The sequence below is a fragment of the Dasypus novemcinctus genome, chromosome 2, assembly GCF_030445035.2.
Source record: "Dasypus novemcinctus isolate mDasNov1 chromosome 2, mDasNov1.1.hap2, whole genome shotgun sequence".
Lineage (NCBI taxonomy): Eukaryota > Metazoa > Chordata > Mammalia > Cingulata > Dasypodidae > Dasypus > Dasypus novemcinctus.
In genome coordinates, this window is record NC_080674.1 from 198,346,986 (window position 1) to 198,371,698 (window position 24,713).

A 24,713-nucleotide genomic window follows, 5' to 3' on the forward strand; every position below is an offset into this window, starting at 1 on the left:
GCGGCCTTGGCCTGTTCCCAGGAATCCAAGGGCGCCCATGAGCTGGACCAGGGACGAGGAGACCGTGGGTTGCTCTGGACCTCCACCTCAGGGCCCTAGGGACGAACAAAAGGGCAGGGTCAGTGACCTGGCTCCGGGGCATGGCCCTGGATACTTTCACTGATGGAGAAACCGAGGCAGGAACAGGTTTATTTTATTTTTTAATATTTTATTATTTTGGGGGGAAAACAGGTGGTGCTCAAAAGAGGCCCCCTGAGCCAGGCCTCTCCCATCTCCGGGAACGGGACAGCCTTTCTGCTGCTGTGTGGTCATCGGAGAGCCCACCCTGTCTTTCAGCCTGCAGGGGGCTGAAGTAGCCCACCTCTGGCTCCTCCTCCCAGAGGCTGGGCTGGGGGGAGAAGGCACGGCCAGCCGGAGATTGGGGATGCCGTTGTGTCTGAGCGGTGTGACCTCGAGTGAGCTTCCTGCCCTCTCTAACCCTGGGCATGCAGCCTGGCCCGCCTCAGAGGTCCTGCCCGCAGCAGCTCGCACCCAGCACTTACAGGATGTCTGCTCCTCCCAGGTTCGGAGCTGGGGCTCCAAAGGGTGGGAACAAATTCTTCCTATTCCTCCCACCTGCCCCAGGACACCTTCCAGCTCTGCATGGCCTAAGAGAGGACATCCCCACCCCCATGCCAGGGGAGGAGCCCAATCCTAGGCCACAGCCAGGCCCTGGCTGGTGGGTGGATTGAAGAGGAAGGCCTGGCCAGGGGACCCCAGAGGCCAGGCCTCCAGCAGTCTGGCCTGACAACCTGCGCCCCCTCCTGGCCGAAGCTGAGCAGGCACCCTCTCAGCCCTGCTCACAGGGTTCCCATCCTGGGGACACCCACGGAAGAGCAACAGGAGGCCCTGACTCCCTGTCCAATCCAGGCGAGCATCTGGGCTTCGGTTTCCCCCGGTAACTGCCTGACATCTCTTGATCTTGCGTCAGATCTCATGCAGGGCAGGAATTACTCCCCTGATGTGCCTGGCCCTAGAATCGCTCTGTACCTCCGTGACCTGCAGACACCGCCCTCGCCCTAGAGGGACACAACCAGGAGGACAGACTGAGGAGGAAGCCAAGTTTCTTAATCTGGGAGATGGATCCTCAGGAATCCATGTCATTTTTTAAGCATCATGTGAGTCTCACATATGTTCTTTCTCACATATGAAATGTTCTTTTAAAGAAAGGGGAGGAGAGTTTTAGTTCATGCCCAGGGTCTTCTCTCGCTCTCTTCTGTGGTTTCCTAGGCTTGAAAGGGGTTGTAATCACAGAGACGTCTGGCCAGGGGCCAGCTCTCTGGGAGTGGGGAGCTCACACCACCAGAAAGTTCTATGGCGCCTCCACATCCCTCCCTGGAGACGCACATCCCCGTGGGGTGCTCTGCATAAGCCTTGTGGGGTGTCTGGGGTGGGGGAGAGACCCCTCAACGGGCAGCCCGGTAGCAATGGGATGGAGGTGACAGGGAGCTGGGAACAGAGTGGGTGGGCCCCAGGTAAGGGGAGAGCAGTGATGGCAGAGGAGCTGTGCCCCCATTGCAGAGGTGTGGCCTGAGGTGGATTCTTAGAGATGACCAGCTCTGCGGGATAGAGCTGGGCTCAAGCGGCAAGTTCACGAGGGCTAAGGGTTTGGGTCCTCCCCCCCACCCCCGTCCCCCGGCCATCTGGGGCAATCGCAGTCTCGCCGGTGTGGCCTCAGGAGGAGCCGCATGCACTGGGGGCAGTGAGGGTCCACAGACTCCTGTGATACCCTCATGCCTGTGCCTGAATCCAATGGGGTGATTATGGCAGGGCAAAGGTAGCGATCCCACTTTCCGCCCCTTCCAGCACCCAGGGAGGGGGCTGCAATGCTCACCCAGCAATTTCATCAAAGCCTCCTTAAGGGGAGATGCCCATGCCCCTTGGGGGCCTCACCACAGCACAAGGGCGGTGGGAGGGGAGCCTAGGCTGCACAACCACAAATAAGGAGACTTGGGGGTGGGTCAGAGGCCAAAGTGAGGTTCCAAACTGAGGCCAGAGCCAGGCCTCGCCTTGAGCCTTCAACACCTGGCGAGGACGTAGGTGAGAGCCTGCCACTCTGCTCTCCTCACTCTGGTCCGTCAGGGAGGCTTCCCAGAGGAGCTCACACATCTTGTCGCTTCCTACCCCATGCATCAGAGCTCGAAGGTCACTCCATCGGCGGCACCCTGACCGCCGCCCTGTTCCCTGCTCGGGACCCGACTTGGTAAACCATTTACGTCTTTATGACCCTGTCAGCTTCAGGGAGCAGGCGCGAGTCTGCTGCGGTCCCTGCTGTATCCTGGGCGCCGCGGCCAGGGAGGGGGGCAAGGCGGCGCCCCGTGTTGGGGTTTGCAGGCACACAGCAAACCGCCCCCCACCCCTGCTGTGGGCGCCCTGGAAACCCCCTTTGCCGCGTGTGGCCGCCTGTTGTGGCGACGGTTTCCACAACACACGGCCCGACTCCGCGCTGCCCCGCCTCCGTCGGCGAGGGGCGACGAGACCCTGGAGAGCGCGGAGAGAGAGTTGCGGTGTGGAAATTGGCCCGAAATCCCAGCGCCGGAGGGCAGGAGAGCCCAGGATGCGATAGGACCGCGGTCCCGGTCGTCCGGGTCCGCTTGCGTTCTTGAGGCATAAAGCGCACAGCGCAGGCGCAGAAGGAGCCGGCGGGGACAGCGAGCTCACGGCGGGAGCACGCAGGCGCGGGGCGGGGCGACGTGCCGGCCGGCTCGGTACCCCTGTAGCCAGGCCGCGGCTCGCGCGTGCGCGCCGCGAGACGGAGTGGGCCGGGCCTGCCTTGTCCCCGCCCCAATTACCCAGCGTCTCCCGCGGCACCAGGCACTGACGTGGCCGCCGTCAGAGCCGCCATCTTGTGGGAGCGAAACCAACGCCTGGCTCCGAGCAGCAGCCTCAGCCTCCGCGGCCACCGACAGGTGAGGGGCAGCACGGCGGGAGGGCGCGCGGGCGGCGTGGCTGGGCCCTGGGCCTCGTGCGTGAGACCTCGTTCACTCGCAGCGGCGGCGGCGGGAGGCGGCGAGGCCGCGGGGCGGGCGGCGCGGAGCCGGGGGTCTGGTCAGGGCCGGGCAAACCGGGCGCGGGGGGTTTCGCCGAAGCCTTCTTAGCTCCACTCGTCGGCCTACCCCCTTGCTAAGGGTGCCCGAGCGTCTTCGCCCACCACCCTCGCGGCCTTCCACTCGCTGGTCCCGAAATCCGGAAATCCGGGCTTTAGCCCTCGGCCTCCCCGGGATGTCGGGCTTTTCCTTCAAAAAGCTTTCATTTCCTGCTCCTTCTCTCGCTCTCCCAACCTCCCCCCCCCCCCCCCCATTCGCTGCCGAAAGGTTTGTTTGCTCTCGTGTTCAGGAACTGCTCGCTTGGGCGGGAGTCGCTGTCGCTAACTGGCGGAGGGAAAGGAAGTCGGAGCCGGAGAGTTTGAGTCATTTTGCTGGGGGAAGGCGGAGGAGGAAGCGGGGTACGTGGGGTTCGGAGCAGGGGGTGTCTTTCCCAGGGACCGCTGAACGTCTAGCGAGCTCGTTCCAGGCGCCCCCGGGCGCAACCCTCGGAAGAGGGAAACGTACCAATCTCACTTCAGGGTCTAGAAACTGAGGCTCGGAGCAGCTCCGTGACGCGGTCAAGGTCACACAGCTCGCTAGGGTTTGAACCTAGGCCTCCAGAATCCAGTTCCTGTTTGTTCTGAAAGTGGGAGTCGGACGCGGAGTTTGGCTTCAGTGGTGCTGGGGGAGGGGAGGAGTGGCCTGATCGAAGCTCTTTGAGGGCAGGGTCCCTGCGCTTTGCCTGTATGGCCTAACTGAATGCTTAGGTTTCGACCGAGTAGAAGTCTGCGAGCTTCAAGAGAAACCCAGAGTTCTCCCAGAAAGATTAATTGGGTTCCGTGAATACTTCGTATGAAGGCCCAAGGAACTGTCTTTTAAATCCGCACTCAAGGCTACTCTGGCCTTTGGAGGACTGATTTATCCTTGCTTTAACCCCAGGATTTCTTCCTTGAATGTCATCGAGAGTAGATAAGAATATCTTTTTCTAAGCTGGTGAATTTTTAACCTACCCATGAAACAGTTTGTCCACAGAATCTTAAGCAGTTTTGCTAGCAGATGTGACTTAATGCTTTCTTGTTGCACAATCCAGGTGGTTTTGGCTTTTTAAAATATAATTTTTGTTAATCCGACTTAACAATTATAAAGTACTTAGAATATTAAGTAATTAATTCAAACACCACCACTGAGGTAGGTGGCACTCTCCCCATTTCATCAAAAGGAAAAGGAAGTTGCTATTTTAAGTGAACTGAGCAGAATTGCACAAGAAATCATTGGCAGGAAACCAAGGGAATTAAGAAGCTTTTGGGTGGTCCCAGAGGTCACTGTTGAGAGCTGTGTGGTTGGTGTCACTACTGATGTTGAAGTTGTCAGTTCTAGTTCTTGTTTTCAGAACTAGTGGTCAGCAGTTTTTTCCTCCTTGCTGTTTGCATCACTCCTGGTGTTTTCTGCAGTGTGTCTGAAAGAGTTGTAAGATGCCACTCTCCCATGTGGTCTTCTGCCTTGGCATCTTCCAGTGTCTAACAGTGTTACCAATTAATTTGAGTTTTCAGGAACACTGCCATTACTAGCTAAAACTATAAGAACTTGAAACCTGTGGTGTTAATAGCTAGGACCAAACCTTGCCATATTGGTAGAAGTTTATTGTCTTCTTTGCATTAAGGTTTTCTGGTGATCTCATATTCATGGGCATACGTGGGTCCTTCCCATGAACCTAAGGTAGAGGCCCTGGATCCTGGGTGTGCCCCATCATAGGGTATTAGCTTAAGAAACGTTCCAGGGGAAATAGATCATTACTACGTCAGCTTTAGAAATAGGCTGTTTCTTGTAAGGGGTGTCTTCAGGTGTTCAGCTTTGCTACTCCAGAGAGATTAAAAATGATCAGTGGGGATAGTAGCTGGCATCCACTGTGTCTACTCATCCTCAAAAGGAAGTTAGTCGAAAGCAAAAACTAGTTTTGTGTTCCTCCCAGGTAGGGCTTTAAAAATCATAGGTCTGGGTGTTCACTTGACCTCTTGCACAATATGAAGTGGGCGTTCTGACATCTATAACTGCTAATGTCTATACCTAAGATCAGACAGGCTTAGAATGGAAGGAGGTACCTTCTGGCTTTTCTTTTGTGCTTTCTGTAAAATTTAAAATGTGTCAAGGGTTAAGGTGAACTCCAGAGTCAGATAGCCAGAGGAGTCATCCTAACCAAGGAAAAAAGTCTGTTGTGCAAGTTTGCATAGTAGTATATGAATTTGGTTTGAGTGAGTTAATTTTCTTCAGATTTTTCAAATTAAATGTTCCCTTTATATATGTATTTAAAATCTGCTTTTAGGAGGTGGAGGTGGCTCGGTTGATTGGGCTCCCATCTACCATATGGGAGGCCCTGGGTTTGATTCCTGGAGCCTCTTGGTGAAGGCAGGCTGGGCTGCACTGCTGCTGAGAGTAGACAGCAAACACAAACATAAGTGGTGGGGGGGTAAATAAATAAATGAAGTAAAAAAAATAAAATCTGCTTTTAATCACAGATCAAGCTCATCAAGCTTTTTTTGACACACACCTTCCTGAGAGTTGTGATAAGTTCTCTTTAGAAATGACCAGACCCTGGCTGTTCTGGGTTTGTCATTCCATTCACTGATTACCACTAATAGGTATTCTCTTTTCTTCTACCTTTTTATCCTTCTTAAAATTATTAGAAATGAAAGGGCATAAAATGCCTGAGATACAGAAACATGACCATTCCTTTCCATTGGGATTTTAAAATAAGATGCGAACTTAACCATTTTTGTGCTGTATGGTCCTCATTGGTATAGATGATTAGAGATATCTTCCCACATTATCTGAATTTGTTTTTTGGAAAAGATTTTGACCTAATAGTGGGTTGGATGTAACACTTGCTATCAGAAAGTAAAGGACTGTTTATATGTGTGTGTGTGTGAGTGAGAGAGAGATAAAGAGATATTGAAGATCGAGATCCTAGGATGCACACACAACACTTTCGACCATTTCCTTCTTCCTTAGGCTTATACCCTCTTGCAGTACATTTGCCCCGCCTCTGTTTCATCTCTCCAGCAGTACTACCCTGAAAGGTAGGTTGGCATTTTCAGGAGTATCAGCTGGCTGTATTAGCTGGAAAAATGATGCAGAACTTAACCCAGGAACGTTAACGCTCTGTATTCCTGGGTGAATCAGGCCCTCGGCCATAGTCCAGCACCTCAGCTCCTTTATAGGAGGTGGGAGGAACAGTTGGGACTGTCTGATTCAGGAACCTATCCTCCATAATATCCCTAACAGCCTTGTTTCCTGGGTTTTATGTAGTGGTAGCAAGAGCTTGGCAACTTACCAGCAAATAGCAAAGAAAAGAGTGGAGCTGCTTAAAGCTTCTAAAGATGGCCCCCCCAAAAGTTGAATTAGCAAAAAGGAAGAGACAGGAAAAACAGCATAGAAGGTAGGCATATTTTTTAAACATAGCAATTGGGAGCTCTATAAGTGTAGGAGGCAGATATTTTTTAATATCTCTGCTGCCCAAGGGGGTCACTATTACATACAGCATAAGGCGATGGGAAACTCAGTTGTGACCTTACCCATTTGAGAAGGTAGAAGTATGTAGTGCATTTTGGAAATATCATAATCAGAACTTATTTAAAAATTAAGTTTTCCTTTTTAAAGGGATGCTAGCAAGCTAGAAGGAGTCATTTTCAAAGAGTTTCAAGTATTGACTATGAAATAATTAAGGTCTTTCCATTTTTTGTTATATATTGTTATTTTTGCAGTACCATATAAGAAGCTAAACAGGAAACTTAGTGGTTCTAGTTCTCTAAGATTATGAGGTTTTTAACATGAAGTTTTTAAAGTATACTGTCAGTTTGATTTAGGCATAAACGGTCAAGAAATTTTCTAAATTTTGTCTAGACTCATTCATGAAGAATAAGAATGAAGACATAAAAACATACCAGCCTTTTTGATCATGAGATTCAGACCAGACTGCGTACTTTTTTTAAACATTCATTTTCCTGTGAAGGAGTAGCTTCCTACCCTATGGTGAGAAGGCCATTCCTAATTGATCGGATTCATTCATTTATGTTTTCAGATACTACATCTTTTGGCAGTATCAGTGGACTTTACTTAAAGTATTTATAGCTTTTAGCAGTTCTTTTCTGTCAAAGTGTGATATAAGATGTTGAGAATTACTGGGAAGATGAACTGAAAATGTATTATCAACTAAAGCAGGGGTTCTTATCAAGGGGTCAGTGAGCTTGAATTTAAATTCAGAAAAACATTCTTGTGGGGGCATGCTGGTGTGGGTATGTTATATTTATTAAATAATATACAGTTTTTAGTGGACTTAGTAAGGGGTCCGTGGTTTTCGTCTGACTGGCAAAGGGGTAAGTGGAACAAAAAAGTTTAAGAACCCTTGGGAAGCGGACTTGGCCCAGTGGTTAGGGCGTCTGCCTGCCACACGGGAGGTCCGTGGTTCAAACCCCAGGCCTCCTTGACCCGTATGCAGCTGGCCCATGCGCAATGCTGATGCGCACAAGGAGTGCCAGTGCCACACAGGGGTGTCCCGCGTGGTGGAGCCCCACGTGCAAGGAGTGCGCCCCGTAGGGAGAACCGCCCAGTGCGAACGAAAGTGTAGCCTGCCCAGGAGTGGCGCTGCATGCTGCACACATGGAGAGCTGACATAACAAGAAGACGAAACAAAAAGAAACACAGATCCCGGTGCCACTGATAAGGATAGAAGCAGTCACAGAAGAACACACAGTGAATGGACACAGAGAGCAGACAACTGGAGGCGGGGGAGGGAAGAGAAATAAATTTTTAAAAAATCTTAAAAAAAAAGTTTAAGAGCCCTTGAACTGAAGGGATCTGCGCCATCCACCCAGTGTTTTATATTGTTGAGACGCCATGCTTAAAGTATCTGAAAAGTATGCTCTTAACAGTATCTCTGCACTCTTGGGTTTCTGCGTTGTTACATTCAAAGGACTGATCTTACTGGAGTACAGTTTTAACATAGCACAAAATTCATTGTTGATTTGATGGGTTTTACTGGCAAACTAATTTTTAGCACAAGAATATTTGTGGAAATGTGTGTTGATATTTTTGATCCTTACTGGCCCTGATAAATACTCTTCCACAATTATTTTCATTTCTACCTGATGGTGAGTCACTTGGGCACACAGAGAGGTGCCACCCTGGAGAAGATGGTGGGACGTAAAGGAAACCCCATTCTTGAGTGCTAGGTCGTGTTTTCGACATGGGCTGTGGCAGTGAACAAAATTCAGAACTGTCTTGGCATGGGGAGGGCTCACAGGCAGTAAACTTGTAGATATCAAGTGCAGTGGAGACCTGTCATAGCAAGCCAGGAATGTGATGGTAGTAGTGGGACCTTTAAATGTAGCTCTCTGGTGGTGGCGTTTGAGAAGAGGTGTAAAGGGGCTGTGGCTCTGTAGGAGAGCCAGGGGAGTAGTAAGTGCAAAGGCTCTGGGGTGGCTATGAATGTGGTATTCTGGGAGCTCTGCCAGGAGCAGAGTAGGGGAGGGGAGGGAAAGAGAGGGCGGAGTTGAGGTTGGGGAGGGAAATTTGTGGAAGCATTTTTATCTGAAGGTTGGGAGGCAGTCCTGGCATTTAGAGGCTGAGGCAAGAATGTATTTCATGACTTTTCATGTAGGTAAAAATTCCATTACTAAGATCCTAAACCGAATTATATAAAGACAGCTCTCTTCTTAGCATAGTTTTAATAGATGTGAATGTTCTAGGAGTGCACCTGCCCTGTATTTTCATTGTATTTTGTTCTTTTCAGGGCCTTGCTGAGAGTTTTTCTTCATTTCCAAACAGAGATAATCCTTTCCTGGAGGCCGCATCCTCTTTAATATTTGAGATTCTGACACGCTGCTTTCACAGCTTGCTTTTCAGTAGTGTCCGTGGTGGTGCTCTGAATAGGGGTGGCAGATATGTGGTACTGCCTAGTAGAAGGCATAGCTTATTATAAATCACTTTCCATTTATTGCCCTTGTTATATACTTTATGTGCCTACGTTGGTTAACTTCAGGTGTGATGGAGGAGGGCTTGAAAACTGCCTGTGGCCTCTGGAAGGACTCTCACTGACTTGGAGCGTGATGGGTGGGAAGTGGTGGTTTAGAGCAGCACTGTTCAGTCTTTTGACTTACCATAGAAGGCCCACTCTTGCTGACATGTGAAGAACACGTTGTGAGATGGAAGCTGCAGTCTGCTGCCTGATACCAGAGGCTGGGGCCAGGACACCAGGGAAAGCATGATGGTGCTAAAGAGAAGTGGTCAGATTCTTGTACCTTTTGAAGGGAGAGATGGCAGGATTTTGCTGATAAAGGTTTGATTTGGGGATGAGGAATTGAAGGTATTGTCAGGCTTTAGGGTCTAAGCAACTGTGTTAAAAGTGGGAAAGATTTGGAATTTTAAAAAGGTTCATGTCTGTGGAGTGGGCAGTAGGCTGTGAGTCCAGAGTTGAGATCTAGCTTGAAAGAGAAATTGGGGGGAGGTAGCTGTGTTTAGATGGGATGAGCTCTATGCCTAGAGAGAAAAAGTGGACCCTGAAGGATGAGGATGCAAGAAGTTGATTTGAGGGAAACGGACTTTGGCCCAGTGGTTAGGGCGTCCGTCTACCATATGGGAGGTCCGCGGTTCAAACCCCGGGCCTCCTTGACCCGTGTGGAGCTGGCCATGCGCAGCGCTCATGCGCGCAAGGAGTGCCATGCCACGCAAGGGTGTCCCCCGCGTGGGGGAGCCCCACGCGCAAGGAGTGCGCCCGTGAGGAGAGCCGCCCAGCGTGAAAAGAAAGTGCAGCCTGCCGAGGAATGGCGCCGCCCACACTTCCCGTGCCGCTCACGACAACAGAAGCGGACAAAGAAACAAGACGCAGCAAATAGACACCAAGAACAGACAACCAGGGGAGGGGGGGGGAATTAAATAAATAAATAAATCTTTTAAAAAAAAAAAGAAGTTGATTTGAGCAACCCTCTGTCTAATTGAGGGTGGGGAGCAAAGGCATCCAGATATCAGGAAACTATTGGAGGGCTTTAGGCAGGGGATGGCATGAGCAGATATATGCTTTATAAAGATTTCTCTTGACTAGAGGTAGGAAAAGAGCAGAGTAGAGGTTTTGTGATTGTCTAGGCATAAGGTGAAAAGTTGCTATTAAGACAGTGACTTCCAGAGATCAAAGGAGTGTTTAAGGACCAGAATGGCTTTTCTCTGTTGAAATGTACACGGTAAGGGTTGTAAGAAGACAGGCAGGTTTTGCGGTGGGGGAGAGGTCACCTGCTCCAAAGGGGGAGAGATTGAAATGATAGCACTTAACTACCTGCCGAATTTTACTTTTTAATTTCTCTATAAAGAGCAGTAAAAAAGTGAGGTGAGGTTGCAGTTCTTTTGTTCTCTTTTATTTTCAAACAAAAGTTCTCCGGGGTAAATAAAGTTTGGGGGATTGGCTTAGTCATGAATCCCACCAACTACTTTGCTCTAACCTGGAGGTGAGAAAGCCTTACAGGGGCCTCCTCCCCCATTCTAAAGTGTTTGTGAGTTGATTAGTTGAAAGCACCCTTTGCTGATCCTTTTCTCTTAAAGTGATATAGAAAGGAAGTCTTCAAGACTGGTTTCCCCAGAGCGCCTCCTTGTGCTGCGAGAGAGCCCAGGGTGGGGCTGCCTCTGGGAAATGGACCAAAATAGACACCGGCAAGTTCTTGGTACCGAGCATGTTTGGTGGAGACCACATAGTTACAGAAATTAAGTGATGAGAATAAATAATACGGTTTACTTTGCTATAGAAATTAGAATCCTGAATTATCTGCTTTTTGTGGTATCTTCAATCCCAGAATGAAAACTCAGTAACTGTATTATTTAATATTGGTATGAATTTAAAGTGGCTTGACTGCATGCCTGCCAGCTCTGTAAGGATCACTGAGCAGTACCTACAGCAGCCGTAAGTTCTGTGAATATGTGCCTGTCTTTGGATCTTAAAATTTCTAGATCACAGTGTAGACTTTGTAATATTGTCTGAAGGCACATCTCCGTTTGATCATTGCTTGAACCACAAACTCCGTATACATTAGTTTACCAGTGAGGTTTGGGGATGTACTGTTCTGTGCCTCGTGACAGGGAAGGGCAGGGTATTGTCACCACTATATTTCTGTTTTCCTCTTCATCAGTTCATTTCAGTGAGTATTCAGCCACTCTGTGCCAGGCACTGTTCTGAAGGCACAACTGCTGATTCTTAAGTCAGTATGGTGAGTGTGCTCCCAGCAGCATGTGAAAAGGATAGAGAACGAAGGGCCTGTTTTTGGGGAGAGGCCTTTGCTGTGGAAGGGGTTGTCTGAGCTTGGCTTCAGAAGTGGAGTAACAAACTGGAGTGAGCACAGCCTGGTGACTGTCCGGGTGTCTGCAAAGAAGACTGGGCCTGTGGTGTGGGTGGTGAGCCTGAACTCTTTGCTGAGGGGTGAGGGCTCACTCTCCAAGGCAGAGAGAAGCCCAGCAGGGGCTGTCATGAGCAATGAACTACATGCCTTTTACTTCTCACTAGATTAGGAGGACGAACTGTGACCTGCGTTAAGTAGGAAGGTTGCTAAAGTTCGATGGTCACACTGAAGACTTAGCAGACAGGGGCATCTAGTTACATATGTTGTCTAGCTGCCATACCTTGTTTAATTACTCAGGCACGCAAGTTGGGGATCAGGGCCCACACAGTGGGGGGTAGGTCACTTTTCCAGTGTGTCTTTAGGGTGTGCACACTAATGGGGGGGTCAGGGTCGCCAATGTGGAGGGTAGGCCACTTTTCCAGGGTGTCTTTAGGGTTCTCATGGTTTCTCAGATGCTTCATTACATTTTAATCATAAATTACTTTAGTTTCCTCCATTTTCTGTTTAGTTTGTTGTGAGTTTCAAAATACAGTTTGATGCAAATCAGTGGTTTTGGTCTTTGGTTTTTCCAGTGAGGAGTACTTCAGACGTAACTGCATCATTTTAAAAAATTTATTTTTATATTTTGAAGTTTATCATTTATACACGAACATACCAAAACAGTAAGTGTATAGTAAAATTTTGTGAGCTTACAAAATAAACATCATACAAGGGTCCCATGCATCACCCTTCCACCAACACCTTGTGTTGTGAATGTAACTGTGTTTTCAGGTCATATAGAGGCTGCCTGAACCCTGGCTGCCAAAACAGAAGTACTGATCAGAATCTAGGCTCTGCCGCAGCATTTTCCCTCACAGAGCCGTGGGCACTAAGTGGTCCTGGGCTCTGGGCTGCACCAAGGCAGGCGGGACCCCAGGCTCCTCTTGTGTTGTCTCCCCACTAGGGCGGCTGGACCTGGGGCCTCTGTGCATGGTCGCCTGCCCTTCCCCCTTGGCCAGGCCTCAGTCCTGTGGTGGGTGGTTGTGGGGAAGACCAGGAAATTGAGACCTCCTTCTGGACGCCCCTGTGCCCAGTGACAGGTTGGGATTCTGTTACTGAGAAAAGGTGAGTACAAATACGGAGGAAGCTTTAAGGTATATTAAAGTTCCTCTAGGTAAGTGGTTCGGACGTGTCTTCTGGTGTTCTACGTATACTTGTTCTACTTTGGCACTGTCCAGTGACACTTTGGCATTAGTATAACTATATTCCATGTACACAATTTGTGGAATATAATCATATCAATGCAGCTCATTTTTAGCAGTCTACAGACCAGTTTCAAGATGATGTCACCTCTAAGTTGAATTTCATTGATTTTATTCCACCTAAGAACCAGACCTGAGAGGTAATGCCTCTCCTTTTACCCTCCAAAGACTAGAAGCTGTGTAAGGCAGAATGCAAAGCAGCAAGTTTGTTATCATTGGTTAAAGCATGCGAACTTCAGGTGTTTTTTCCATCTTCATTTTCCTTCCTGTTGGGCAGCCCTGTGTGTGTGTGTGTGTGTGTGTGTGTCTGTCTGTCTGTCTGTCTGTCTGTCTGTCTTCATAGGCATGTAGGATGACTGCCTAGAGGCAGTCTTTTTAGTGCCTAATTCATTCCTGGAAAACATTCTTAAAGTTTTCTTCTTAAATTATATTGTTCTAAAATGTTTTTACATGTTCTTTAATTTTATTCTTCATAATTGAAAATTGTGCCAACTTATTTAAAAACCCATTGTCTCAGGCTGTTCTCCCTTCTGAGCATGCGTGTTGGTTGAGATCTTTGTCAGAACTACATTAGGCTTGTGAGGTGTATCTGCTGACCACTAGTATTGGCACGTTCAGTTTTCCTGTTAGACCAAAATTTCACAACAAAAAGTAGCACAATACTCTGGCAGGAAAATGTCAGAGCTGCAAAGTAGGAACATTTGACTGACAGGCAGGGCCACCTTGTAATGGCTCAAAGATGTGTTTAGCTGATGTGTCAAGAGTCCGAGGTTGACACAAAAAGCAGTTTGTGGCAGATTTTAATATGAAAGTAGAAGACACCCCTTTACATAATCTTAAGCACACATATGAATGCCTGAAGGTAGTTTCTTTTTAATGGAACCCTTAAAGAAAAGTTGTTATAATGTAGAGAAGCTCCTCAGAAAATCTTCAGTTTTAAATTTTCTTAAAATTAGATAGACAAGCAGATTGCAAACTTGATCTGTCCATTCTACTCTATGTAATTTATACCACCACAGACTTGACTTGAAAAAAAGGAAAAGATCTTTGCTGTCATCCAACTTTCTTCCCATTTAAGTAGGTAGTGTCCTGTAAGTCCCAGTTTATAGATGGAGACAGTGGGGCCCATCTGGTAAGCAGCAGAGAATAGAATAGGAGCCTATTTTTTATTTCTTTGCCTTGTCCTCTAGGTTTGTGGTTTTTTTCATAGTGATTACTAATAGTTCAGGTTATCTTGGTGTAATTATAAAAAAAATTATAGAACTATTTAATAAACTAGGTGTAACAGTTTTAAGAAAAATGATAAACCTATTTAAACAAATTCCTTCTGCAGAGGCAAGTGGTGCAACTCTGTAACTGTAGGTGTGGGCTGTTCCCTGCTGACCCTGAAACTACTACGAAACTTGCTCAGAGACAGGTACAGTTAAAGCACATGGTACAGGGAGAGGTCACAAGTTCACTTGGGTCACAGTTTATTTCTCTGAAGCAGCCAAACCAGTTATGTTTGGCTCCTTATGATGGTGGAACTGCCCTTGGCTTGCAAGGCGAGGTTTTTTCCCCTAACCCTGTTCCCACCTTGCCTTGCACCCTATTGAGGAGGCAGCTTCTTTCCTGCTCCCGGGGACTGACTTCCCCAGGGAAGCCCCTGGAATGCCAGAGAATGTCACCCACCAGAGTTGAATATACTAGTCTGCTTAAATTCCTTAAAGGCCACCTTTGTCATTGTTCTCCCATCCTGACCAAAAAGAAGGAAAAAAATGTCCCTAACATATTGCCTCCCTGATGACTTCTCCAAAGGTGGAGACCAGAAGCAGTAAAATGTTGTAGAGGGTGCATGGCATCAACGCATAGGCAGAGGCGAGGCTCTTGTGAAAAGTCATGTTTTCACAGTGTAATGCGGATGAACCTGAAATGCAAGTTTTGACTTGAGAGTGGAGCAAAGAGTGAAATGGCACCTGGGCTGGGCATCATAGAACAAGTTAGAACTTGTGCAGAGGACACCAGAGCAGCTAATGTTGTCCCTGTTGAACTTTCCCACCTGAATATATGATAATAGGTTTGGGCCTGTGCAGTTGCAGTAAATGGGGGAAATACAGCTAGGGAGAATGGGCCTAGGAACTCTCCTGGGCCTCTTACTCAAGACCAGGGCCCCATGGGGATGCTGGAACATGCTAAGGCAGGAAGCACTGCCTCACATTTGCCTTGCTTGTAGAGTAGGAGAGATAGTGTCTGTCTTTGACAAGTACCATGTAATGGATCTGCTTAAACAACAGAAATTTATCATCTCGGTTTCTAGAAGCTAGAATGCTTGCTTCCTCCTGGGGTCACAGTGTTCTGGCGGGCAGGTTGGAAACACTTGTTCCTAGGCTTTCCCATCCTGTGGCCATAATCTCTCCTCTCTCTTCTGGTTCCTCCCACTGCTTTCTCTTTCTGAGACCTCTAGTAGTAGAAATAGGGCCCGGCAGATTTGGTTGGCCACGTCCTCATTAAAAATACAGCTTCGCAAGGTCGTGCTTACAATGGGATTGCAATGAAGACATGATTTTTTGGGGGTTCCTAAGTCATTGTCAGTTTCTTTCTTTTTAAATATATTTTGTTATTTTTTTAAAGATACCTAGATTACATAAATGTTACTTGAAAAATATAGGGATTCCCATATGCCCCTCACTGCTGGTTTCTTAAATGTACAACTTTGTGCTCATCCAGATCTTAGTTCTGCCACTAAGTGTGTAAGCCGCTTTCCCCACAGCCCCAGCCAAACACAGTCGGCCTTTGGGTGCATGCTTTGGTGGTGCTGAACCAGGGCATACCCAGAGTGGAAAGCACGAGTGGCCTGGGGCCCTGTGCTGTGGTTATGCTTGAGCCACTTGTAGCCAAAATCCAAGGGAAAGGTTATGTCTACCTGATGGGGCCATAGGTAAGAGTATAGGCAGCTTTTTTGCCCTTTAGTGCTTACATTTGTGTTAATTAAATGAGTGTAATACTTCACAACTAAAACAAAAAATATAAATAGTAGTCCTCTGTACCATCACGCCCCAACCTGCTTCCCAGAGACTATTTCCTTTGTTGCTTACCTGTTACTTCTAAATGAAATACTGTTACACCTCAGTTTTTCTTCTTAGTTTGGACAGTGAGGATTGGCCTTTTACACCACAAGTTCTCACTTTGTTTCCCTCCATCCCAGGAACTTAATAATGTCATTGTTGTGACTAGAAAAGTATCCTTTGCTGATGAGCCAGGCAGTGACTTGCTTGTGTTTTCCTTGAGTCAATTTTTAAATGACCCTTCTTTTTACCCTTTTTCATCTATAGGTGTTTTCTGGTGATTGATTTATTTATTCTTTTTTTTAGAAGGCGTTGGGGTTGAAACTCGGACCTCGCACTTGGGAAGCAGGCACTTAAACCACTGAACTATACCTGCTCCCCATTTATTAGTTTTTCCCACATCTCCTTAGCATTGGCAAACCCCACATGAAAAGCCTGTAGAGAACATGGTCTCTTTGTCCCTTTCTTTCTGCTCCAGTCTAGATGGCTGCTCTTTAGGCCTGCGGATCCCCTTCTGCAGTCACTGTAGGGTCCCTTCCCTTCTCTGGACATGGAACTCCTGTCGCCTGTATCCCTTTGTGGTGGCCACCTGAGGAAGGAGTAAGAGGTCAATATTTTGAGGCCTGGCAATTCTGAAATTATCTCTATTCTACCCTCATGCTTAATTGATACTTTGGCTGGGTATAAACTTAAAGATTGAAATGTCTTGTTCTCAGAAATTTGGAAGTATCGCTGATTTTTCTTGGGCTTTCTAGATGCTCTTCAGATCTTTTGACCCCTGGTGTAGAATTTACCATGCTGACTTGGAGTAGATCTTTCCCTACTGCTTGTGTTTTGTACTTAGCCTTTCAGTCTGGAGATTATTATATTCCATTCTGGAAAGTTTAATAACCACCTCCCCCATTATCTTTAGTGTTCTTTTTGAAATTTATATTTTTTTATTTTTGTTTTTACAAGCTGTGCTGCCTCATTTCTTTTTAAAGATTTATTTTTTTAATTTGCCCGCCCCAGTTGTCTGTTCTCTGTGTCCATTCTCTGTGTGTTCTTCTGTGTCTGCTTCTATTCTGTGTCTCTTTTTTTGCATAATCTTGCTGCGTCAGCTCTTGGTGTGTGCGGCGCCACTCCTGGGCAGACTGGACTTTTCTTTCCCGCTGTGTGGCTCTCCTTACGGGGCGCACTACTTGCGTGTGGAGCTCCCCTACGCAGGGGACACCCCTGCCTGGCACAGCACTCCTTGCACGCATCAGCACTGTGCACGGGCCAACTCCACATGGGTCAAGAAGGCTCTGGGTTTAAACCATGGCCCTCCCATGTGGTAGGTGGACACACTATCTGTTGAGCCAAGTCTGTTTACTTGCTGCCTCATTTTTAATTCTTCTGTTGAATTTTTCAGCTTGGCTATTCCTACTTTCTGCACGGTCTTTCTTGGTTTCTTTTCCTTCATTGTTACAATCCAGCTTTTGTTTTGTGGACCTAATATTTTCTAACTTGTTGGTGCTGGTGTTGCATGTGTGGTTTTCTTGTTTTGTCCTCCCCCTTTTAATCTTCTGTCTCCTGTCTTGATAGCTTCCCTCCACATACCTTTTTTATTTGTTCTGGTCTCTTCTGTTGGAGACTTTCCAAGGGAGATGGGGCAGGGGTCCCAAACACTGGCATCTGTAGGTCCTTTTTAGGCATACAGTCCTCTCAATACTTGGAAGCTGACTGGGGACCCCATGGCTGTGCACTGTGTTGTTGTATACTACATACAGGTTAGGTTTCTCTGTCCATATGTAACTTTCTTCATTCTTACAATCTGCACAGCACTCCACTGTTGGGTTTTATTATTAGATGCTAGAAATCCCAAATGTTTAGACAAATCCACAGAGAAAGTGAGGTGTTTCTAAAACTTCTTTTGGTGGTGGGAACTACTGAAGAGTGAAAATGTCCACAGAATGGTGGGGCCAGGCCCTGGATGTCTTGGCAGGGTCTAATGCCAAGAGAAGGGGCACCTGGACTTGGTGACTCCATCTACCTCGAGCCCGGCTCTCCCCAGGGGGCTGTAAAGATTTCACAGAAGGAGCTGCTGCTGCTGCTTTCCTCCAGAAGTCCTCTGGACCACCTCTGATGTGAGTGACAGCCCCCGTGTTTGTCTTGCTGGGTGGAACCAGCCATCATGGCATCGACACATTGCAGCTGTGCGTGCTCTAGTAGGATGTGGGCTGTTGGGGCTGGCCTGTGATCCATGGGCATGACCCAGCTTCTCTCCAGGGGCCGTCATGCCTGCCTTCTGGGTACAGGGGAGATGCTCTCCCCTGGTGCCTTCAGCAGCTCTCTGTTTTCTCAGAAATGTAGGCGCTGTAGGGCCTATATCTCAGTACATGCAGACAGGGCCCAGTGTGGGGGTGAGCCAGGTGTTGGGTGGGGAGTGGGGTGGGGTCTGCATGCTGAAGCTCCTGAAGTCCTTCCTCCAGCTGAATGGCTATACTCAGCATTTCCGGAAAAACTGGTCCTGAGGACGCTGTGCCTTGGGTGACCCCACTGCACTTCCCTTGCTCTGAAGCTCCTGTTCCCCACTCGTAAGTTGATGGTGCAGTTGGGAGACTAGAAACATTGAGGGCTTGTTGGGATTTTTCTCTCTGACCCCTTGAAAAATGTCTGTTAGATTGTGAGAAAATATAATGCTTATTTAAAAGCACCAGTTTTTCAAATGTGAAACTTATCATCTTCAAATGCGTGCTTCAAGTGTGATTCATGGTTAGACATAGCACATATCAGCATGTTTCATAGAACTTCGGAGTCTGGGAATTGTTCCGGGCCTGTCTTTACCCTAACTTGCTGTATGACTAAATCAAGGAGTTGTAGCACTTCTCTAAAATTCTGATTCATTAAAAGATTCCCAGACTTCTATTATAAAGTTGATTTAGGGGCACATAGCTTAAGCAGGATTCTTTTTCCATTGCTTGGAAACCAGAATTGCCTAATATCCTACCCTGTGAGTAGTTTTCAGAACAAGGTAACAGTAAGTGATGGGTCCTTGGTGTGTAGGTCTCTGATTTGCTTCTGCAATGGGAAACACCCAGCGTTTCAAGCAACACAGAAAAGGAAACCTGTGGAAAATCTTGTCTTTCCAGGTTTCTCTGGCCAGTGTTGATTATACCAGTCTGCAAGCATGGGGAATATTTTTGCTAACCTCTTCAAGGGCCTTTTTGGCAAAAAAGAAATGCGCATTCTCATGGTTGGCCTGGATGCTGCAGGAAAGACTACTATTTTGTACAAACTGAAACTTGGTGAAATTGTCACTACTATTCCTACTATCGGTAAGAAACCCAGCCCTTGATGCAGACAGACCTCTGCTTGTGACCTTTGGCGGGAGGTCTCCACCTTGAACCTTGGGCCCCTGGGATGCCTCAGTCCACTTACAGTAGCATTGGAGGGGAGAGGCTAGGGAGAGGGGAACCCTAACAGCCAGCAGGCTTGGGACATGGTTGGTTTCTCAGGAGGGATATGGGGCAGTACTGGGAGGAGCCTTTCTGAAGGAAATGGCTGGAGCCACATCAGACTGGTTTCTTGGAGAGGGCCCTGGGGACAGAAGGAGTCTGCCTCTTGGTAGCACGGTCTGCCTCTGGGCTGTAGGGGAGAGGTTTTCCAGAGAGCCATGCTCTCCTCACTCAGCTCCCCCCTACCTTGAGCAGGGCCTCCACAGCTATGAAGCCCTGCTTTGGTGAGGTTTGGCCACGCAGAGGTGCCGTACCCGTGGCGATTTGGAGAGCTTCAGACCGCTGTAGGGGTGGTCTCGTGGGGAAGGGGAAGCTTTTCTGTAACCTTATAGCAGTTCCAGCCTGCCTGGATGAGTGGAGAAGGCTCTCAGCCTCTAACTGCTTTGCTTCTCTCAGGTTTCAACGTGGAAACTGTAGAATACAAAAACATCAGCTTCACAGTGTGGGACGTGGGTGGCCAGGACAAGATCCGGCCTCTGTGGCGCCACTACTTCCAGAACACACAAGGTGAGCGGGTTGAGCGGCTGGGGGCTGGCCTAGCAGGGCCACCCCAGGTGTCAGCATTGCCCGGTGTGCTAGCGCACACTCTTGAAGGAGAAACCCCATACCTGTTGGGAGCTACTACATTTGAGATTCAAATACTAGGCCTTAGAAAGGTGTTTTTTGTGTTTTAGTTAATAATCACAGGTATGAATACCTACCATGTCTGGTCTCATGCTGCCTCAGAGCCATCCTTCAGGGGCTGGTGCTGCCACCTCTTCTGGTCAGGCAAGGGCACAGGCACCCCCAGGTAACACACCTCATCTTTCCATCGGAGCCAAGCCTGGTGTGCTCACAGGCACTGTGGCCTTAGAGCCAGCACTTTGGTTTTCCCGTCAGTGCTAGTCTGCTGTGCTTTGGGGTTGGATGGTCTATCAGCAGCCCCTTGTGCCCCTCCCATGCCAGCACAGAGGCCCTCTCAGGCTGTTGATACTGGGCAGCTGGCCCTTTCCTTCTCGCCAACGGTCTGTACCTACCATTCCCCCTACTCCAAGGTGGAGAGCCCTCTTGGAGGCTCTCTCGGGCAGCCCGGGAAAACAGGCAGTTGGTGACTGCCCAGGTACAGAGGAGGCCTTCTGGAGGTATGGGCACATGTGGGGAGCCCACACCTGCACCTCCTGGCCGAAGTCCTGTGAACCTCACCAACCGTTGTCTCCAGGCCGCCCTGCAAGGGTGGGTCAGTTCTGAATTCCAGTGGAGTTCCCTGCAGAGGGCAGGCGGGCTGTGTCCCTGGCTCTTTGTAGTGCTTCCTGCTTGTTTTGTAGGTCTCATCTTTGTGGTCGACAGCAATGACCGAGAACGTGTGAACGAGGCCCGTGAAGAGCTCATGAGGATGTTGGCAGAAGACGAGCTCAGGGATGCCGTCTTACTAGTGTTTGCTAACAAGCAGGTATGCACGTGGGCCAGGCCCCAGGCCCGGTTCCTGATGGTGGCCCCCGGACTCTGTGCCTTGAAAGTATCCAGAGACCCAGTGCCTTGACCCCAGGAAGAGGGCGCTTGTTTGACTTTACGTAATTTTAATTTATTTGCTTAGCTTCCCAGGTGGTGGTTTTTGGGAAGCAAACATTATTCCCTGTTATTATAGGGAATAATATATATTATTATAGGGAATGATAATCAGTTGGGTAAACTGATGTGCAGAGAGAAGGCAGTGGACTCAAGGCTGCGTTGGAGCAAGGCGGGAGCCAGCAGGGAAGGAAGGAGGGGTGGGGAAGCCATCTGGGAGGAGTATTGTCTTCTGCACCTTATAGTGGCCCCAGACCAGCCGGACCAACTCCCAGCAGTAGGGAGGGGCGTGACTGCAGGGTTACAGGGCTGGTTGTCCATCTGGGGACATTGTCTGGTTCTCTTTGCAGCCCCCTCCTGCTTATCCGGCCCCCTGTTGTGTTCCTTTTTCTTACCAGGATCTTCCCAATGCTATGAACGCTGCTGAAATCACAGATAAACTGGGATTGCATTCTCTGCGCCACAGAAACTGGTACATTCAGGCCACCTGTGCCACCAGTGGGGACGGGCTTTACGAAGGACTGGACTGGTTGTCCAATCAGCTCCGGAACCAGAAGTGAACCAAGACCATGTCCTCCTCCCTTTCTCCTCCTCTCCCTCTTACTTCCTCCTCTTCGCCCTCCGCTTTACTCTCATGTGGCAAACTGTGCTACTCTGTGGTATTGAGTGCCAGAAGCTGTTTCCATGGGTTTTTGGTCACAGTATGTATTGCACCATGCTGTAAATGTGGCAGACGCAGCCTGCAAACAGGTTTTTTATTTAATGTAAATAGTTTTTGTTTCCAGTGAGGCAGTTTCTGGTACTCCTATGCAATATTACTCAGCTTTTTTTATTGTAAAAAAAAAAAAAAGGAAATCAACTCCCTGTTGAGTACTGAGAAGGGATTTCAGGCGCTCTGGCACCTGGGCTTCCAGGAGTTGCTGGGTTGGAAGAGCCGAGCGCGCCTCCTTGACTTTAGATCTTGTCAAGGTCCATTTTGGTGGTTGGTTTTTAACCCAAACTCAGTGCATTTTTTAACATAGTTACACATAAAAGATAAGGAGAACACTTGAACACACAGAAGGGAGAAATATGCCTAGTGTAGGTTTTGCAGTAACAACCTGAATACTGGTCCATCTGATCGTCTGTGTTTCCCTTTGGGAACGTGAGAGAAGGTGACAGAAATCAAACCCACGATCAAATTTTGCATGGTCACAATAGAGATCCCTGTAATTACGCTTTGTCTTCGGATCATCCTGTATTTCATAGAGTTTGTGCTTGTACTTGTGCTCACACGGTTACCGAGGAAACAAGCTTTGAGGCTGTGGCATGGCCCAGGCCACCAACTGAGACCATCGGCACCTCCGTCCGGTCACTGGGGCCTTGGGTTCTTCCCCCTCCAGCCAGGTCACTGGTGTCGGGCCACTCAGGGACCCCCGGGAGAGGTCTGTGCTGCTGGCCACAGGCATCGGCAGCAGCCTTTGGCTCTCAGTGTAGAAAAAGGCTGGGAACCACCAACCTATTCTTTTGGTCAGGTGTGTGGTGCTTTTGTTTGAAACCACTTGCCAGAGCAGAGAGTCTGTTTTTCCCGGCATTTACTCAGAGTAGCTCTCTCGGGGTGCCCTGGGGTCTCCCCAGCAGAAACGCATGCAGTATGGACAGTCACTCCATCTAGAGCGCCCAGCCTGTCTCGGAGCACCCCTACCTGTATATGTGTGAAGTAGCTTTCACTCCCTCCTCCTGCAAGGGTCAGATTTGCCATCAGAAAAAGACGACCTCTATCCTTTTTCTTTTGTATTTTGATAAACACTGAAGAAGCTGGAGCTGTTAAACTTTATCTTGGGGGAAAAACAACCTCAGAACTGGTTTATTTGGTGTTGTGGAACCTCTTACTGCTTTCAATACACAATTAGTAATCAACTGTTTTGTATACTTGTTTTCAGTTTTCATTTCGACAAACAAGCACTGTAATTATAGCTATTAGAATAAAATCTCTTAACTATTTTGTGGGTTTTGCAGTGCTGCTTCCCAACTGAGCTCCTCAGTGTTAATTGACAAGGGGGCCATGGTAGGTGGGTGGGGGGCCCTCTTGGCTAACTCTGAGGGATGAAACCCTTTCTTGGTGCCACGTGCTGTGCTTGATGCCCCAGCTTGTCACCTCCACCACCTTCCCGACTCCAGGAACTTTTGTTCTTGGCTGTTGGGAGCACCCCGTAGGCCAAGGTTGTGGCGCTCGTGGCCTCCGCATCCTGGGCCCATGGCTGGCAAGGGCCATGGCAGACCTATGGGGCCCTTTTCTTTCCTGTTGGGAAAAAGCTTTCCTGGGCTACCATGTGTGCAGTGGCTTCGGCAAGCCAAGTGGTTACTGTGGAGCCCAAGGAGGGCCCCATTTGTGCTGTGCTGGCCTGAGGCCACACTGGGTGGGGAACCCTCAGCCAACCTCCCTGCCGCAAGCCTCGTGTCCTTTAAAGAGCTTTTGTGGTGTGGTCCATGGCCTGCTAAGCAGAAAGGGGAGATGGCTGCTTGTACTTGTCCCCCATCCCCTACCATGGGTGATTGAGGCCATGAGCACAGGGCCATGATCAGAGACTCAAAGGTCATACCACCACTGCACCCTCTCCCTTCTGCTGGCCTCATGGAGGCTTTCTGGGGTAAGCCGTCCCATCTGCCCTGGCTGGGGCTCGGCATCCGCTGGAGGTCTCACCACTATCCTTACCAGATCCAGGCAGGGGAGAGGTCATGGGACCTGGTGGGCCGGGAGCCTCCACAGGTGGCTGCTGTCAGCTGTGGGCCGCAGCCATGGCTGGCCCTGACCTCGGCCTTCTCGAGGGACAGGGCCTCCAGACCCCTTGATCCCTCCCTCCCACCTCAGTGGTACCCAAGATCATTTTCATCACTTCCATATTTTGAAACCTTGCAAGGAGGTATCCAGAGTTGAGGGGGACCTGGCCAAGACTGCATCATTGTGTCTGTTTCGCAACTACCCTTCCCCATCTAGGGCAGAGTGACAGGACCCTTGGGGCCAACTCACCGTTGGGCACAGGAGGCCTGGGGCTCCCCTTGATCCTCAAGACCCATGGAAATTCTTTAACTGAATTCTTTTAAAATCAGAAGCAAAGTAAAAATAGAAAAATGAATCCAGCCTGGGTTACGGTCTTTTTACCAATGCAGGTGTAAAATAAGGTGTGTATACACACAGGAGGGGCTGCAGAGGTCATGCGGCCCTGGCGACATGCCTTCCAAACCCCAGCCTGGGAGCCATGGCCAGATCCCACTTAACTGCCTTCCTCACGGGCCCTTGGCTGCCGTGTAAACACGTGGTGCCAGGGTGTGGACTCCCCGCTCAGACTGCGGCCCTCAAGGTAGAGGGCACTCAGCCCCTGAACACAGCAGGCTGCCGGGTTTTCCGTGGACCCCCTGGGCTGGAAAAGGTGGTGGCTTCTGCAGCAGGACCAATGCTTGAGAGGTGCAGGGAGCCAGGATACAGCCCAAACCTTGGGAGGAGTGGACCTGGGCCTTCATGGGTGGCAGGGTCAGCAGGCTACAGGCCAAGAAGATGGGGTCCTTCTACAGGCTGGCTGCGGCTGCTCCTCCAGGACCCTTTCCTAAGCCGCCCAACATCACCATCTGCCTTGGCCATCATCCCACCAGAAGCCAGCTGCCGGGGACAAGGACTTCAGCCTTGGTCATTTCTACCCCCAGGTGTTTCAATGCTTGACTCTCTGCCACCTCTTCCAGGCCTGCAGGGGCCAATCACAAGCTGTGAGGTACGTCAGGGTGGTAGTGCCACGTTCCTGGGCCCACTGAGGGCTGTGGTTGGCAGCCCCCCCAGGGACCAGCTGGAGGAGCAAAGTGCCACCCAGGCCCTCACACAGCACTGGGCTGCAGGGCAGGGACCAGATGGTGCCACAGACTGGCCTTTAACCTGAAATGTGTTCATAACTCAAACGGGAGCCTAAGGACAGGGGCCTTTGGCAAGCAAATGAGT

General features: G+C 49.1%; 1 protein-coding gene across 1 annotated transcript; it reads left to right on the plus strand.

Annotated features, from left to right (window-relative positions):
• The first annotated feature begins 2,835 nt into the window (after positions 1–2,835).
• ARF1 (ARF GTPase 1) lies at positions 2,836–22,730 on the plus strand. Its single transcript, XM_004466886.5, has 5 exons — positions 2,836–2,948; positions 18,836–19,021; positions 19,598–19,708; positions 20,506–20,630; positions 21,145–22,730. Exons 2-5 carry the CDS (start codon positions 18,874–18,876, stop codon positions 21,304–21,306), a joined length of 546 nt encoding a protein of 181 aa, XP_004466943.1. The 5' UTR covers positions 2,836–2,948; positions 18,836–18,873; the 3' UTR covers positions 21,307–22,730.
• Positions 22,731–24,713: the final 1,983 nt, after the last annotated feature.

Excerpts from the sequence above, each read along its gene's own strand:
- ARF1 (XM_004466886.5), top strand. The coding sequence starts at position 18,874 with ATGGGGAATATTTTTGCTAACCTCTTCAAGGGCCTTTTTGGCAAAAAA. Across the intron at positions 19,022-19,597 it reads CACTACTATTCCTACTATCG|GTTTCAACGTGGAAACTGTA; the intron begins GTAAGAAACCCA and ends TGCTTCTCTCAG. Across the intron at positions 20,631-21,144 it reads TAGTGTTTGCTAACAAGCAG|GATCTTCCCAATGCTATGAA; the intron begins GTATGCACGTGG and ends TTTTCTTACCAG.